This window comes from Piliocolobus tephrosceles, chromosome 18 (assembly GCF_002776525.5).
Source record: "Piliocolobus tephrosceles isolate RC106 chromosome 18, ASM277652v3, whole genome shotgun sequence".
NCBI classification, from domain to species: Eukaryota; Metazoa; Chordata; class Mammalia; order Primates; family Cercopithecidae; genus Piliocolobus; species Piliocolobus tephrosceles.
In genome coordinates, this window is record NC_045451.1 from 4,842,787 (window position 1) to 4,858,113 (window position 15,327).

The following is a 15,327-nucleotide window of genomic DNA, read 5'->3' on the forward strand; positions in this document are numbered from 1 at the left end:
ACTCGGGAGGCTGAGGCAGGAGAATGGCGTGAACCCGGGAGGCGGAGCTTGCAGTGAGCTGAGATCGTGCCACTGCACTCCAGCCTGGGTGACAGGGCAAGACTCCGTCTCAAAAAGAAAAGAAACAAAAACAAAAACAAAAAAAGATTTTGTTCATTATGCAAATTCACAAATATATTCTGATGTCTCCTTATTCCATTCAATCTAAGTGTTTATAAAATGTGTTGGCCTTATAACTCACTGCTCTTTTGTTTATTGTGATAGTGTTGGTAGGTGTCCTCAAACTATTCATTTCTTCATAGATTCTGCTGTTATTTGAAGTGGGGTAAAAGGATGACATCATGAACTCCACTGCCTAAGTCAATGGTATAAATTAAAGGTCATCTAAGATCTCTGAGCTTCATTTTCTTGGTTTCGTAGTTTAACATAACCTCTTTAAAAACTCTGTTTAATGTAGCTCATTTTATTTAAACTTACATGAAAATCTTTATGTGACAAAATTTAAATTTAAAAACAATCCTTCTAAAGAATAATGTCATATATATTCTCTATAGTTCACATTAACCTAGTATTATATTGTAATAAATTATAAATGGTCTTTTCATATTTCCTTTGACCATACAATAGATTACACTGTGTAATATTAAGCGAGTTTGAATTATATTATACAGGATGACAGGGAAAAATATAATGCTACAAAAATATCATGGTACATAAAATCCTATGCTAAGCAAGGCTCACACAACTGAGCTCTTGATAGTTTAAGTCCATATCAATTTATACAACCACAGATTATTCAAATCTGTATATAATAGTTAATTTGTAACTCATCAATCAGATACATGTTCAACACTATCACTCTAATACATAATTTGGTAATTCTTCTTCTCTTTTATGGGTAATTTCTTTGGGAAAATACACTACAGAAATATAGAAGGAGTTTTGCATTTGTTAGTCTCAATATGTAGACAAAAATATAGACCTGACTTCTAGATTGTAAAGTTTGAAAGAAAATATCACACATTTGAAATAAGAATTTAAATTTGCTAAATATTTGCTAATGGTTTGAAGATGACATACATTATATGAAAAGATACATGCCTGTTAAGGAAAAACTGATGGCAGACTGATCAAACAGGTTTGGTGCATATTGGTAAAAGTGCTGCTTTGAAATCCTTTGTCATTTCAAAGGCAAAAGAACGCATACATCTAAGTAAGATATTGACTACTCTCAAACAATGTTGCCTGTAGGTCAATAGGGCTACCTGTACATGTGCTTTTCCAAAAAGCAGAACAAGGATGAAATTTCCTTTCCTCCTATTTCCCTCTTACATAACAGTACCTATTAGTTTAAATTGTGTCGCTTTTCACACTTTCCGTTACAAGCAGTGATCTCGGCTCGAACCACCATTAAGAAACCTACTGCATCTCAGGCCCCATTGATAAGGAAAGCCAGAGGATGAACAGCAGAAGGGCTGTTGTCATAGTGCGGTGTCCTTTGTGTGCCAACTGTCCGTCAGACGGGCTGACTGCGTCTCATGGAAACACATACTCACATTCCTCTGGGCGGGCTGGTGGTTATTAAGCTGCCCAAGACTGTTCAACCACACGTGAGGATCTGCTCCTGTGCCCTTGAATCAAGGGTCCCTGACAGGTGATAAAAGTAAATCTCAGAATGGAAGATGTTTTGTGTCAGCTCCCTGGACAGTCTGTATTGCGGTGAGGAATTATTTACACCATTTGGAGCACTTTTGATACCTATCCCTTTCCAAGCTGATTATAATTTGCGTGGGTACTCTGTGGTAAAAAGGTAAACCATCAGCACCCATCAATTCATCATTTATATCAGGTATAACTCCCCAGTGCAATCCCTCCCCCCTCCCCCCTCCCCATGTTAGGCCCCAGTGTGTGATGTTCCCCTTCCCGAGTCCAAGTGGTGCTGACGAGTTGATGGGTACAGCACACCAACATGGCACAGGTATACATATGTAACAAACCTGCACGTTATGCACATGTACCCTAGAACTTAAAGTATAATAAAAAAAAAAAAAAAAAGGTAAACCATGTCAAAGAGGAATACATCAGAGAAATATAGATTTCAAATGCACCATACAAGTCTGGCCTCGGGGGAAAAAGGTTGTGTGTTGCTTAAATATTTTAAATCCAGCATAAAAGTTAAGTGCCTAGACTGAGTTTTGCTTAGCTGTTTTGTTGAAGCAAACGGTCTTAAGAACTGACTTTGGTGTAGAAGAATCATGTTTGATTTGTGCTACAGAGGCAGATAAATGCCAAAAAGACAGATACCTCTGTCTGTGAGACATTGTCCTATATGGTATAAAGTTAATAGCAAAGTAATAAGGAGCCTCTGGACCTGACATAAAATATAAAGTTGTGCCAGCTCAGTGCAGGCTTCCTGATCGATCTATCACTGGGAATGCCCATGATCACAGCACTCCCATCTCTACTGCGATGGGCACTGACCTGACCACTGGCAGAGATGGCACAGCAGTCTGTTGTTCCCTGGGGCCATACCAGGTGGGACAAGGTGAACTTCAATGGCATTTAAACAGTAACAATTTGAGCACTGATAAAATGAAAACATTAAGAATAAAAAAGCCCTCAAGAGCATACTGTTACCATAACTGTCTCCCATTTCCAACTTCATCACAACAGTGGTCAAGAACAATTGCCACTAACTGGGCCCCCCTCCTGTCATCTCTTATGCTGAATCCTTAAGCCAGTGGATTAAAATCATGCATGCACAGGTGGCTTCTATAAACTTAAAATGGACCTTGTTTCAAAGTTTAGTTTATGTTTCCAACATTATGCTAACCACTGAATTTCCCATTAACTCAAGAATTCATACCCCTTTTGAAAATCTGAATGATATTCACACATCTGAAAGGAATGGCTGGCATTAGTTTGCATTGATCTTGCAAATGCCATATTGGGCAATGAAGCTACTTGTACCTAACTTGTTAAATACAACATATCAAGAATCGTTAATGTACCATAAATCACACATTTTATGTACTTTAATTTCATGCCATTTTGAGTATGACTGACAAACTTAACCATTCTCATGAGACCTAAAGAAAAGTAGGATATTTAGTTACCAATTTTGTCATCAAGTGACTTATCATCTGAACTAGGACACATTTTAGAGTAAAAAGTGGTTCCATTAATAATTACAAGAAACTACCGTAAATCAGCACTGTCCTAGGCACACATAAATTAGTATTATGAAAATAATTACTCATAAGACCCATTAGATTATATAAAGTAGGTAATACAATTTGATAAATGTTTAACACTTTTCATCCTTAAGTGTTCCTGATATGGTTTGGCTGGGTCGCCACCCAAATCTCATCTTAAATTCCCACATGTTATGGGAGAGACCTGGTGGGAAGTAACTGAATCATGGAGCAGGTCTTCCTCGTGCTGTTCTCCTGATAGTGAATAAGTCTCACAAGACCTGATGGTTTTAAAAAGGGGAGTTTCCCCGTGCAAGCTCTCTTCTCTTGTCTGTCACCACGTAAGACGTGCCTTTCACCTTCCGCCATGATTGTGAGGTCTCCCCAGCCAAGTGGAACTGTTAAGTCCAATAAACCGCTTTCTTTTGTAAACTGCCCAGTCTCGGGTATGTGTTTATCAGCAGTGTGAAAACGGACTAATACAGCTCCTAATCAAGGAATCTACTTTATTTCAATGAATCACCAAGAATGCACATCACGGAGAAAAAAAAGTTCTCCTCAATGACCGTAATTAACTCTTATGTTGCTTTTTGATGTCTTCTATTTTTAATACCAAGAACAATTGAAACAGTATTGACTTCAAATCCTATCACAGATGGATTGACAGACAGCAGGGTGGGCAGGGAGACGGGGAGATAGGCGGGGAGACAGAGAGGAAGGGAGGGGGCAGACATGTAGCTAGTGAAATAGGGAGCTGGGTGATTAGCTACTAGGTGGGTAGAGAGAATGACTGAGAGGGAGTCTGGCTGACAAAGACTCCCCATTTTCCACCCACGAGGCCTAAGGCAGAGATTTGTCAACAGAGAAGATCGTCTCCTGTATCTTTGGAAGCCAACCTGCTGTTTTGCTTCTACTTAACATGAATTTACTGAGGGTACCTGCTTCTTGAAATATGGAATATGTCTACATTTTAAATATATAAAAACAGATGATTTAAAATCATATGTTACTCGACTAGAATTATCTGTAGACCTTCAAATGCACAGATGTTACAAAAATTAAAAAGGAAAGTAATTGATGACATCAAGAACTGAGGTTGGGGTATCTGCTGCCTTGCCATCCTCTCTGCAGAGAAGGGGCCAGTGCAGACGCGGAACTGACCTGTGTGCTGCCGGCGATGCTTGGTGAGGGCGTGGCGGGTCCCGCCGGCAAAGCCGCAGAGGTCACACAGAAACGACTTCTCGCCTGTTGCAACAATAAACAGATGAGGGACTGCGAAGGTCACAGATCATTAAAACATATCTATCAAGGCTTTCAGGGTTACTAATTCCTCCAATCAAATGTTTCCATGTAAATATGTCAAATGGGAATGAAATTACCACTGCGGTTTATTGACTGTGATAAAATCTGAAAAGCACCACTGAACATAATTACATACTTGTCAGACCCATAAAAATTAGCTTTATTATCAATGGAATGGTTTTGTACAACTTCATTTCTGGTAGATGTCTTCCAGATGGGGCTGCTTTATGCACTTGAACAGTTTTTATGCATATCCTGATTTTTTACAATTCCCATACATCTGGCCTTTCTGAGCTGGGTAAAGATTGCTTGGAATAGTTAACATACAGTATATAGTTCTGCTTAAAGAAAACAGATTGAATTTTCCAACAACTTAAGGATATTGAATTGGTTCTACCTGATTCTATTAGGGTCTTCCTTAATCACTTCCTTCTTAATAATATGAATTAAATGGTTTCCTTGAACATGCTGAAGATCCCAAGTAACAATAAAATCTATATTAGTACCAATAGCAATTCCATGCTGTTTATGTTTCTCGCTTTTACAGCATAAAAAAGAAAGTCTAGGGATTGCTATAGAAATTGTACAAAAATTCATACTATTCGTCTTTAATGATAGCTCTGGATTGGAAACCTTTGCAATGCTTAGGGACAGATTTGGCAGACTTAGTATTTGTTAAATGTGTGCAAATGCTCATTTTTTTAAGCACTTTTACACAAGCTAACATTTGCCCTACAGTTTATAAATGCAATCTATCTTTCCACTGCAGCATATTTAGGCAGTAAGTGTTGGCCAGCTAGGCAGATCATCCCATAAGACTCACAAAGAAAGGCAAAACAGAAGAAAAATGCCAACCTTAGAGAGATTCAGTGAAATTATAAAATGCTTTTCCAGAAATAAAATAAATCATTTGTATCTATCTTTACCTACTTTACTCATTTAGACATTTAATGCAACAAGTTTTTCAAGAGTTTGGCCAGAGTCAGGCTGTGTTGTTCCCAATCACTTTGGTATATCATAATAGTAACTTAACTTGTGGCATTTTGGAAATTATAATTGCCTTTTTAAGGTTCTAATAAATAGCACATATAGGGAGAAAAACTTTAGTCATCAAAAGAGGCTTCCCTTTACTTAACATTACTGGCTTTTCTACTTTCAATGAACACATATACTTCAAGAGAGTTTTAACCAAATTATGCTTAATCTAATTTCGTAAGGGTATGTTAAAATGTTCATTATTATCATTTTAAAAATAAGGCTGAATTTAAATATTTTTGCTATCTTTAGTTTCCTATTTTGCAGCTAAGTTTATTCCTTGGTATTATTATTTCAATATAGAAAGAATAGAGTAGATGGGCTGTAAAGAATAGTTTAATTATAATCACTCATTTAATTATTTAATCGATTTGAAATAAATCTTTCTAACTAGCTGTATTATCAATTAAATAACACTGAAAGTAGACTTTTTTTAATCCCACAAGACAATTTGCTCGTTAATATTAACACAGTTTTCTATGCTGAGGCAAAATCGTTCCCTCCAATCAATTCCTCGTTGCGGGTCCGTGGGTGCTGCCTGCTGTGCGTGTGAGGAGTGTGTGTGCAGCACCACGCACACATCGGGTGGTGTGTGCTAGTGGCAGTGTCTGTGCCATATCATTCAATAAGCAACATTTCTAATGAGGAAAGCGCAATCTTAAGACTTCTGGCTTCAAGTATTCTTCCTTTCTGTCATTTATGAACTTCTTTGTGGCCTGCATCTTGTGAAATAAAAACATGAACAAGCATAGAAAATCCCTCTTAAGATTTATATTTTCTACATGCATAGATGCTGCATATTTACATACATGCTGTATATATTTTTATTCCTTTCCCTATTGTAGACATACGAAAACACAAAATTATTAATGTTCTATGTGATTTGATTCTCAATACATTAGCGACCTTGATTTTTTTATGTATACGATTTTATTTAGGATGTTAGTCTCCAATGGATATCATATTTACCTAGGTGGCTTGATTTGTTTTTCATTCTAAACTCAATTTTCACTTGCCTTTGTTTTTTTTTTTGGAGTGGGTTGGGGTGTTAGGGTTGATCAGCAGCCAAACAGAGTGTTTTTTGAGAAAAAAAATTTTAAGAAAAAAACTAAAGGTAAGATTTCCTGAATTCAGAGGGTTCATTCAGCATGCCCTATTTATATGACAGCAGAGATATAATGGGAGACTTCTTTTTGTAACAACTTGAATTAGTTTCAAGTGTGCCATTTTGCATTCAAATGTAGAAAGACACGGAAACTAATCCTTTATTTTCTATTAGAAAACAGCCACTGTCCCCTATCTCTCATTATGGTGCAGACTACAAGACCTAACAACAAAAATCTATATTATTGATCCAGCCAAGTCTCCACAATTATTCTTTAGAAGGAAACGCCGACGATAAATTACATCTGCACTGGCTTTTCATCTGCTGTTCGATATAAGTGATCTCTCAGGGCAGGCTGGAGACCTTAAATCGTCAACACCCTTGTCAAGGAAGCTAAGGAGGCCTGGGCTTCCCACAAACTGCTTGAGAAGAACTTTTAACCTATAATTTCTAACAATAATATAAAATTCTTGGCAATCAGAAGAACATTTTGGAATGCTGATTAAAATTTATTATTATTTTTTCCCTGAAACAAAATACATTCTGAGAGGTGTAAAGAGAAAGAAGACCAAAAAAATATCAAACAGCTCACAGGAATGCGGCCATAGTGCTATAGAGAGAGACTCAAATATAAGCTTGTGAGGAAGTTTTGGGCCCACTAGACTTAGACTATGAAAAAGAAATCACAAACATCACCATAGGGTCTTACTGGGATTTACATTTACAAGGGCCCAACTGGGAGTTCTGGGACCACCCCTACCAAAGATGCACTCTCAGTGTGGCTTCACCTGTCAGTTCACGGAAATTCCACACCCTCTGTTACATGTTCTGATGTGAAATGTACGTGAATTTGAACATTTTTAATAATTTCCAAAAAAATTACAGTAGCTAAAAGCGGATTAGTGCCTTTGTATCAATTATCAAAAACTCTTGGATCTGTTAGTATCCTCCTCAGAAGAAAAACATTAATTTGACAACAGTTTCTTAAAATGGTACCTGAAACCAAGATTCACTAATGTTCAAACATATTATGGAAATTCGTTTACATCAGTAACAAAACACAAGACTAATTCTCTTTGAAAACTTAAACTCTCCATATGACCTTCCATAAAGATCTTCTAAAAAGATGCATTAAACATACAAATATGTATATATATACACATACACCCACCATAAATGAGTTTCTAAATATAAACTTATTTTATGTAAACACATTCACACACAAGCACAAATGTCACTTTAAAATTGCCTTCTCCCTGAAAAATAATGAAATGATACCATACCTATAAACATATAATTACCACAATCTTAAAGCAGGACATCATTTCCATTGATTACTATGAAGATGGGATAATTAATGCCTCTGTTCCCACAGTCCACCCAGTCTACCTCTGCCCAGCCTCATGGGACAGGAAGGCGGCGCGGCACACCTGTGTGCGTCCTGTAGTGGTCTTTCATTGCGGAGGCTGTGAGGAATGAGTAATGGCACGTGGGCCAGGTACATTTAAACGGCTTTTCTCCCGTGTGGAGTTTCATGTGGTTGTTCAGGGCCCACTTCTCTGTGAAACTTCTATCACATAAGTGGCATGTAAATTTCCTGCATGAAGGAGAGAGAAAACAATGTAAATATGGCCCGCATACCAGCACCGAAGGCCCCAGGCAGTGCGTGTGCGAACCCTGAGGTGCGGTGCGCATGCAGCCTCTGCGAGGAGCACTGCAGGCCTGGTCTGTCATGTCTGTATAACCAGGCATTGATTTTTCTGTCGAGGCCTGGCACCTCAGCCATTTATTCTCTGCTTTGCGGTTGGGCCCAACGGGTTTGAAAAATTCTGTTACAGTCCAGTCACCCCTGAGGCAAAAGTGAGAATAGATTTCACCTGTACAGGCCTACACCACTTATCCAGGGCATGGGCTGTCAGAGCAAAGGCTAAATGAAATGCTATCCATACTCAACCACTCAGACAAGCCCTGCTGTCTGCTGCTGTGCGGCTAGTACGGCTGGAGCAGGGACTCTCCTGCACGCACCGGGTGGCCCCGCACCACTACACTGCAGAGAAGAAAAGGCAAACCCCAAAGGTGTTTCCTGAACCAGGGGTCCTTCTGTGTGACCATGTAGGTACATAAAAAGGTTCCTTTGATAGGAAAAAAACTAGATCATAACTATGCATTTTTATAAAATCCATCTTTGAGAAAAATAAACCTTAACTATTTCCACTATGAAAAAAAATACTGAAAATAACAAATTGGTACTTATACAATATTTCAGGTTTACCATTTAAGACCTTATAATACCTTTAATAATAAAGGAACTCTGAACCATCAGCAGAACCTTGAATACTTCCTCCGTTTGATCTTCTGCCCCTGTTCAATTGCATTCATGAAATAGTTGCTAACATTTACTTTATATTTCCAACATGAGTTTTCAACAATCCTTGTATCTAATAAAATACTGTCCAGTTAATTCAGAATAATGAATAGTCAAAAGCAAAGTAAAACTCAATAATCAACAGTAAAATATTATAACGAGTTGACAAGCACGATGCCACAAAAGATACCATTGGCAACTTGGGTTGGCTATCATAAATTTTAGCATTTTAATGCAATCAGAGCTATGAGTTTAATAATATCTGTGCTTTAAATTATGATATGAATAAGGAGATGTTGAGTGTATACTTTCACACAGAGTCTTTAACCATGCTTTTACAAATTTCCTTAGCCCCATGATGGCTGATAAAGAATCCCAGGGTCCAAATAATTAACTTTCCTATTTTGAGGCAAATGTGAATTACCTTAACAAATTCATCATTTGGAATATCATAGATTTCTATGAATCAAATTATAAAATTGTCTCTTATAAAAAGCTCTCTTTTATTCTATATATATTTTTAAAATGTAGCTCTTAAATGTAATAGAAATAAAAATAGTTAAATACTTAAGAATTGCTATATAAGTTAAATGCTTCATTAATATTAAAATTGCCAATTTATTTATTTATATAATATATGTAAAGAGATACACTATATTTACACCCATTAACATGGACTAACTTTGAAATTACTATATCATTGGATCGTTGCTTACTAGTACTAGAGAATGACAAACATAACTAAATACTTGGAAATGCACTGTAAAAAAATATCATGTCTGTATATCTCTTTGATGGGTCTTCATGCATTTAACATTTCAAAACCATGACAGGGATCTTATTTCCAAGATAAATTCCCCTATCTACTTATTTCTTCATGTATTTATTGTGGCTCTAACCTTCTCCTACAAGAAACAAATAAGGAGGTTAAGTAGATACTATCTTTTAACAAATAGTTTCCCCAGACTGTATTACAACTTTATGAATGACAAAATAAATCCCTCATTTTTAAATCTACTGTGATGTACATTTAACAAAATTACATCTATGAAACCTCAATATATGTACTCTATTATTCCTATGTAATAAAAATGTTAAACTAAAGCTTGTGCCTGTCGTGAAATGACAAAAGCCAGATAACAAAGAACTAAGACTACCACTTGACTTTCAGAAAACCTCATGTGTTCTACAATTTGCTTTACGAAAATAAATAAGTTCATTCTGGCACTTCAAAAAGAACCGGTATTACCTATGTGAACTGTCCTTATAAAGATCAAGACGTACTTAACAATGGGGTGTTTCCTGGAACTACACATTCTGAGTCTCAAATATTCTAAAATATTTGCCTTCACACAGCAACTCAGTAAGACCTCTACCATTACCCAAGGATCCTGGTCGTCCTGGGGACCAACAGGAAGTCTATCACGAGGAACCTCCCGGGCGAAACCTCAGCTAATAATGCGTACAGCTCTGCCTTGCTGGGTGAACCCTGCAAGAAGAGGGACATCAGTGTGTGTTCTGGCTGGACAGCAGAAACACCTGAACACCCACTGTCCCCAACACACTGTTCCACATAGCACAGAGAAATCAAAGGAAGAGAGGAGTCAGGTTTGGCTTTCAAGGAAATTCTAGGCTACTAAGAGAAAAATCATTCACAAAAATAAACTTAATGCCAGAAAAAAAATTAAATGCCATTATACATTTAAAAGAAGAGCAATTAGCAGGGCAGACAGATAAGAGAAGGCTTCCCAGAGGCGGCATTTAATTTAGACATTTAAAAATAGGTGACAACTGGAAATGCAGAGCTAGCTGGGAGGGTGTCAGAGACGGGAGATGCATAGTCCCAGGGCTAGGAGGCAAAGGTGCTGACAGGCCTCGCTGGCTGTGGCTCCTCCTCGCCTGCCCCCCCCCCCCCCGAAGATGCCCCTCCAGGCACCAGGGATAGGGCCAAGACCTGTGGCTTACCCGAGGCTAATTCAATGTTTTCAATGCTTTTCTATCCCCACATGGTGGACTTCCCGGAGAGATTTCTTGCATAACTGAATTTACAGTGTATTAAAGAGGTCTGTTTTGCAAAAGTTCGCTAGTGAAGATTGTCTTATAGGTCAGGTGAAGGATGTACAAGGATGAATAATTAGTAATTACGTAAAGATTACCATCTAAGAGGGTATATAACACAAGCACGCATAAGAATATGATGGTATATGATTCACCCTTGTTCTTGCGGCCCAGAAAATTGAAGCCCAGAAGAGAGAGCTGGGCTTCAACACCATTTGCAGTTCTTAGGTAACAGAGCGACTCTACAATGCTTACTACAAGTTCAAAACGCCAAACAGTGCTACCAGAATTGAAATGAAAAAGGGCAATTTCTTATCTTCCCTTTCCTTGGACTTCACTAGATGTTTCTCTTGGATATAAAGAGATCTTAAAGGTTTCAAAAGGAAAAAAAGTCACAAGCAAAAGAAATCAAAATGGATCCAGACTCCTCAAGAGCAACATGGGTAAACATTAAATGTTCTACATAACACCTTTAGTGTCCTCTCAGCAGGTGTTTTCATTCCAGAGTTCCTGGGACTGAGATGTCTATTACACTAAACTTCTGGAATAAGGCCCTTTCTCATGCAGGTAGCTATGACATGGAAGTCAATTAAGAGTTAGTCTTCTAGCATAAATTTAAAAGAATTCCTTGTTGTTGTTGTTTTTTTTTTTAAGAGCCAGGGTCTCACCCTGTCACCTAGGCTGGAGGGCAGTGGCATGATCATCGTTCACTGCAGCCTCGGGACCTCCTGGGTACAAGCAGTCCTCCTGTTGGGATTACAGGCTTGAGCCACCTCGCCTGGCAGGATTTCTAAATTAACTAAGGGGTTCCTAAAATTCTAAGCACTTTTTCTAGTATTCTTGAAATATTTATGAGAGGTTTCTTTCTTCAATACTATGTGTGTTGTTTTTTCATTAGCACCCTACCAAATGTGGGCTGACTCTGGCCTTAGCTCACCTACCTGCTAAAATCAGGGAGCAGAGGTGCAAGCCAGGGTGTTCAGCACATGCCAAAGTATTTCTTCTCTGAAATGCTCTCATTATATGATTGATAATAACAGAGCCAAAATGAAAATCCACATCTTCAGACTGAAAAATTTTGAAGACAGAATACTAAATATCCTCATTGTCAGCTATATGACAATAACTAGAAACTCTCACCTGGTGTTGCTAGATGTCATGAATAAAGTTAATCTAAAGAATAAGTAGGGAACTGAATTATGATTATAGGATTAATAGCACTGTCCTAATAGATATTTTGGCCTTAGAGAAACTCTGTGTTAGAGCATTTTTCTATTTTTGAATGTCTAAATATCAGACAAGTTATGTCAAAATACATACTGTATAATTTCAGTTATATCTATAACCTTATGTTTCCATATTACTATCGTAAGTATCCTAAAAAGGTGCTGTTTTACTAATCTTTTTCAAAATACATTATTAAGTGTTACTTAAATTCTTTTGTATCCTTTAGGCAAAGTATTAATTCTGCTATTAAAAACTTAATGAAAAATCTGCACACATCTCACATATATAAAGATACAGATATTTTAATAATCTCACATATACAAAGATACACGTATTTTAATAAAAGTGGTTTATTACTTTATTTTTTAACAGTAAGAGGAGTCACTAGGATATCTTTTCTTTTTTATTATGAGACGAAATCTCACTCTGTTGCCAGGCTGAAGTACTGCAACCTCTGCCTCCCGGTTCAAGTGATCCCCCTGCCTCAGCCTCCCAAGCAGCTGGGACTAGAGGCATGCACCACCATGCCCGGCTATTTTTTTGTATTTTAGTAGAGACAGAGTTTCACCATGTTGGCCACAATGGTCTCTATCTCCTGACCTCGTGATCCGCCTGCCTCAGCCTCCCAAAGTGCTGGGAAAACAGGCGTGAGCCACCGCGTCCGGCCAGTATATCGTTATGTTGTTTGCAAGTGTCACCAATGCAGGATAATTTTGGAGTATAATTGCTTTACAATGTGTTCTAAAGTTGAATATATCTGAGGAAAAGTTATCTTTTACCCCAGAAGGTCCAGTCTAGACGTATACTATCAAGAAGCTGTGCACGCATATGAGCATGCAAAAAATATCTCCCCTATTAAGATTTAAACAATCTTAAATATCCATCAGGTTGTGAGTAGACAAACAATGAATTTAATCACAGAATGGAATATTATAATACACTGGAAATGAATAAACTAGGGCTACATTTATTAGTATGGATTTTTTTAAAATCTCAAAAAGGTGATTGTATTAAACAACAAGTTGGGTGTGAAACTCTATCATTTATATAAAATGTTGCAACAAAATAAACAGCATTAAATATCTAAACCTAGGTCGTCCATGTGCAGAAGCATGAAGGTCTCATCACCATCACTGATCACTCTGTGGACCGGGGCGGGGCGGACACTGTGGGGGCCGGGCTGACAGCTGCACAGTGCTGACTGTAGTTCTAACACTTTGTTTCTAAAAAGAAAGAACTCTCCAGCCTGACCAATATACTGAAACCCGGTCTCTACTAAAAATACAAAAATTAGCTAGGCGTGGTGCCACGGGCCTGTAGGCCCAGCTACTCTGGAGGCTGAGGCAGGAGAATCTCTTGAACCCAGGAAACAGAGGTTGCAGTGAGTTGAGATCACACCACTGTACTCCAGCTTGGGCAGCAAAGTGAAACTCTGAGACTCTGTTTCCAAAAAAAGAAACAAGAAATTTGTAATAAATATGACTATATGTTAATATCTTCCAGAGTGCTTCCTTTATTTTTGAAAATTTTTGTTATTCAAAATATTTTAATTAAGACAATCAAATAATATCTTATCTTCTCCATATAACTTGGACCAGTCTTTTCAAATTAGTAGATGAGACAAACGCATATCTACAAAAGCCACACCAATGAGAAAGATCTGGTCTGCTCCAAATGACATTTTAATAAAAGAGCGAGCTAAATTTTATCAAAGTATTTAAAAAATTATGTGACCATTATCTTCTAAAACTCTGACAAAAACGTGTTGATTGACTAAAAATTACTGTAAAACTACACTAATGTTAAAAATATGTAATTGACAGGTATTGCTTATCTTTTTGAATAAACAAAATATAGAACTATGAAAACAATGCGAGATTTACATAATTCCTAGCAAAATAGCTCAATGTACTAATCAAGTTTATAACAATTTCTAGGTTGCTCAAAGACTTCCAATTTACAGGCAGTTTCTTTGAAATAAAAGCCTTTTTTAAAGGTAATAATTTAATAATTTATGATAATATACTAAGAGAGGGAATGAAAATGAATAGGTCTTTGCCTAGAAGGGTTCCCATCTGAATTTCTTCAGAGCTGCAAATGTACCTGAAAACAATCACTTTTGTGAAGAACGCAGCACACAGAAGGCACACAGGGACCAGCACTGCCGAGAGGCCACCATGCGCAACTGACTCACAGGAGCGCAGTGTGCTTAGAAAGTGTCCCAAAAGACCAGAAAGCAAAATGAAGACATTCACAAAACCCTACCACAGTAACAAATTCCGTATCTACAAGCATCATAATTGTGAGATACTTACAGTATTTTGGGCCCAGGAAACATCTGAGTGAAATTACAATACTGCTTTTAGACTTTAAGTACACTTTCATACAACACGGACACTAGAACCACATTAAGTATACCCAAATAATTCCACAGTAACCCTGTTAATCATATTTCTATGAAGTTTCAAAATACGATATCGTGCTTAAATTTAACATGCAACTTTAGATGGAAAATAAAAATTTCCCAATACTGTCTAGAAATTTAATAATCAAAAATGTACACTAATAGCTAAATAACAGTAACTGTGTTAAGACCACAGTCATCTTTGACCATTTTCTTCCAAATATTTGTGTGTGTACATGTGTGTGTACAAAGGCTCAATAAAAACCTTGCTCAATGAATGAAGTTACATTCAGACACCAAAAATGTTCCATGATAATACTAATATCGAGATCATTTAAGTTAGACTAGACTTTGAGAGTTCCTTGTTTCAGATTATATAAAAAGTGTGATCATAATCCATATTAAGAAGCCACAAAGACCTAAGAATAGAAAGGTTTCATTTACTAAATTCAACTCTGAAGGCTCTAGTGTGGCTTCAAGATGAAAGTTGAAAAACCTCCCCTGAGGGCTTTTAAACAGTTCACCAGGGAGTCTCCTACTTAAGCCAAGAGTCTTGAGTGCATTTTTGCCCTGAACAGGTGATAATTAGCCTAATTAACAGGCTAGATCCTTGTTAGCTAGTTGGAAAAGAAATTTA

The 15,327-nt window shown here is 37.4% G+C and overlaps 1 protein-coding gene across 2 annotated transcripts in view; it reads right to left on the reverse strand.

Annotated features, from left to right (window-relative positions):
- Positions 1 to 15,327, reverse strand: part of ZNF407 (zinc finger protein 407) — a 464,509-nt gene that overhangs the window by 188,169 nt on the left and 261,013 nt on the right. For both annotated transcript variants that reach the window (XM_026455189.2, XM_026455188.2), the window contains 2 exons: positions 8,067 to 8,233; positions 4,356 to 4,439 (listed from right to left, as the gene is read on the reverse strand). In XM_026455189.2, the coding sequence (XP_026310974.1) occupies positions 4,356 to 4,439; positions 8,067 to 8,233 (251 nt within the window). The remainder of the gene's footprint in view (positions 1 to 4,355; positions 4,440 to 8,066; positions 8,234 to 15,327) is intronic.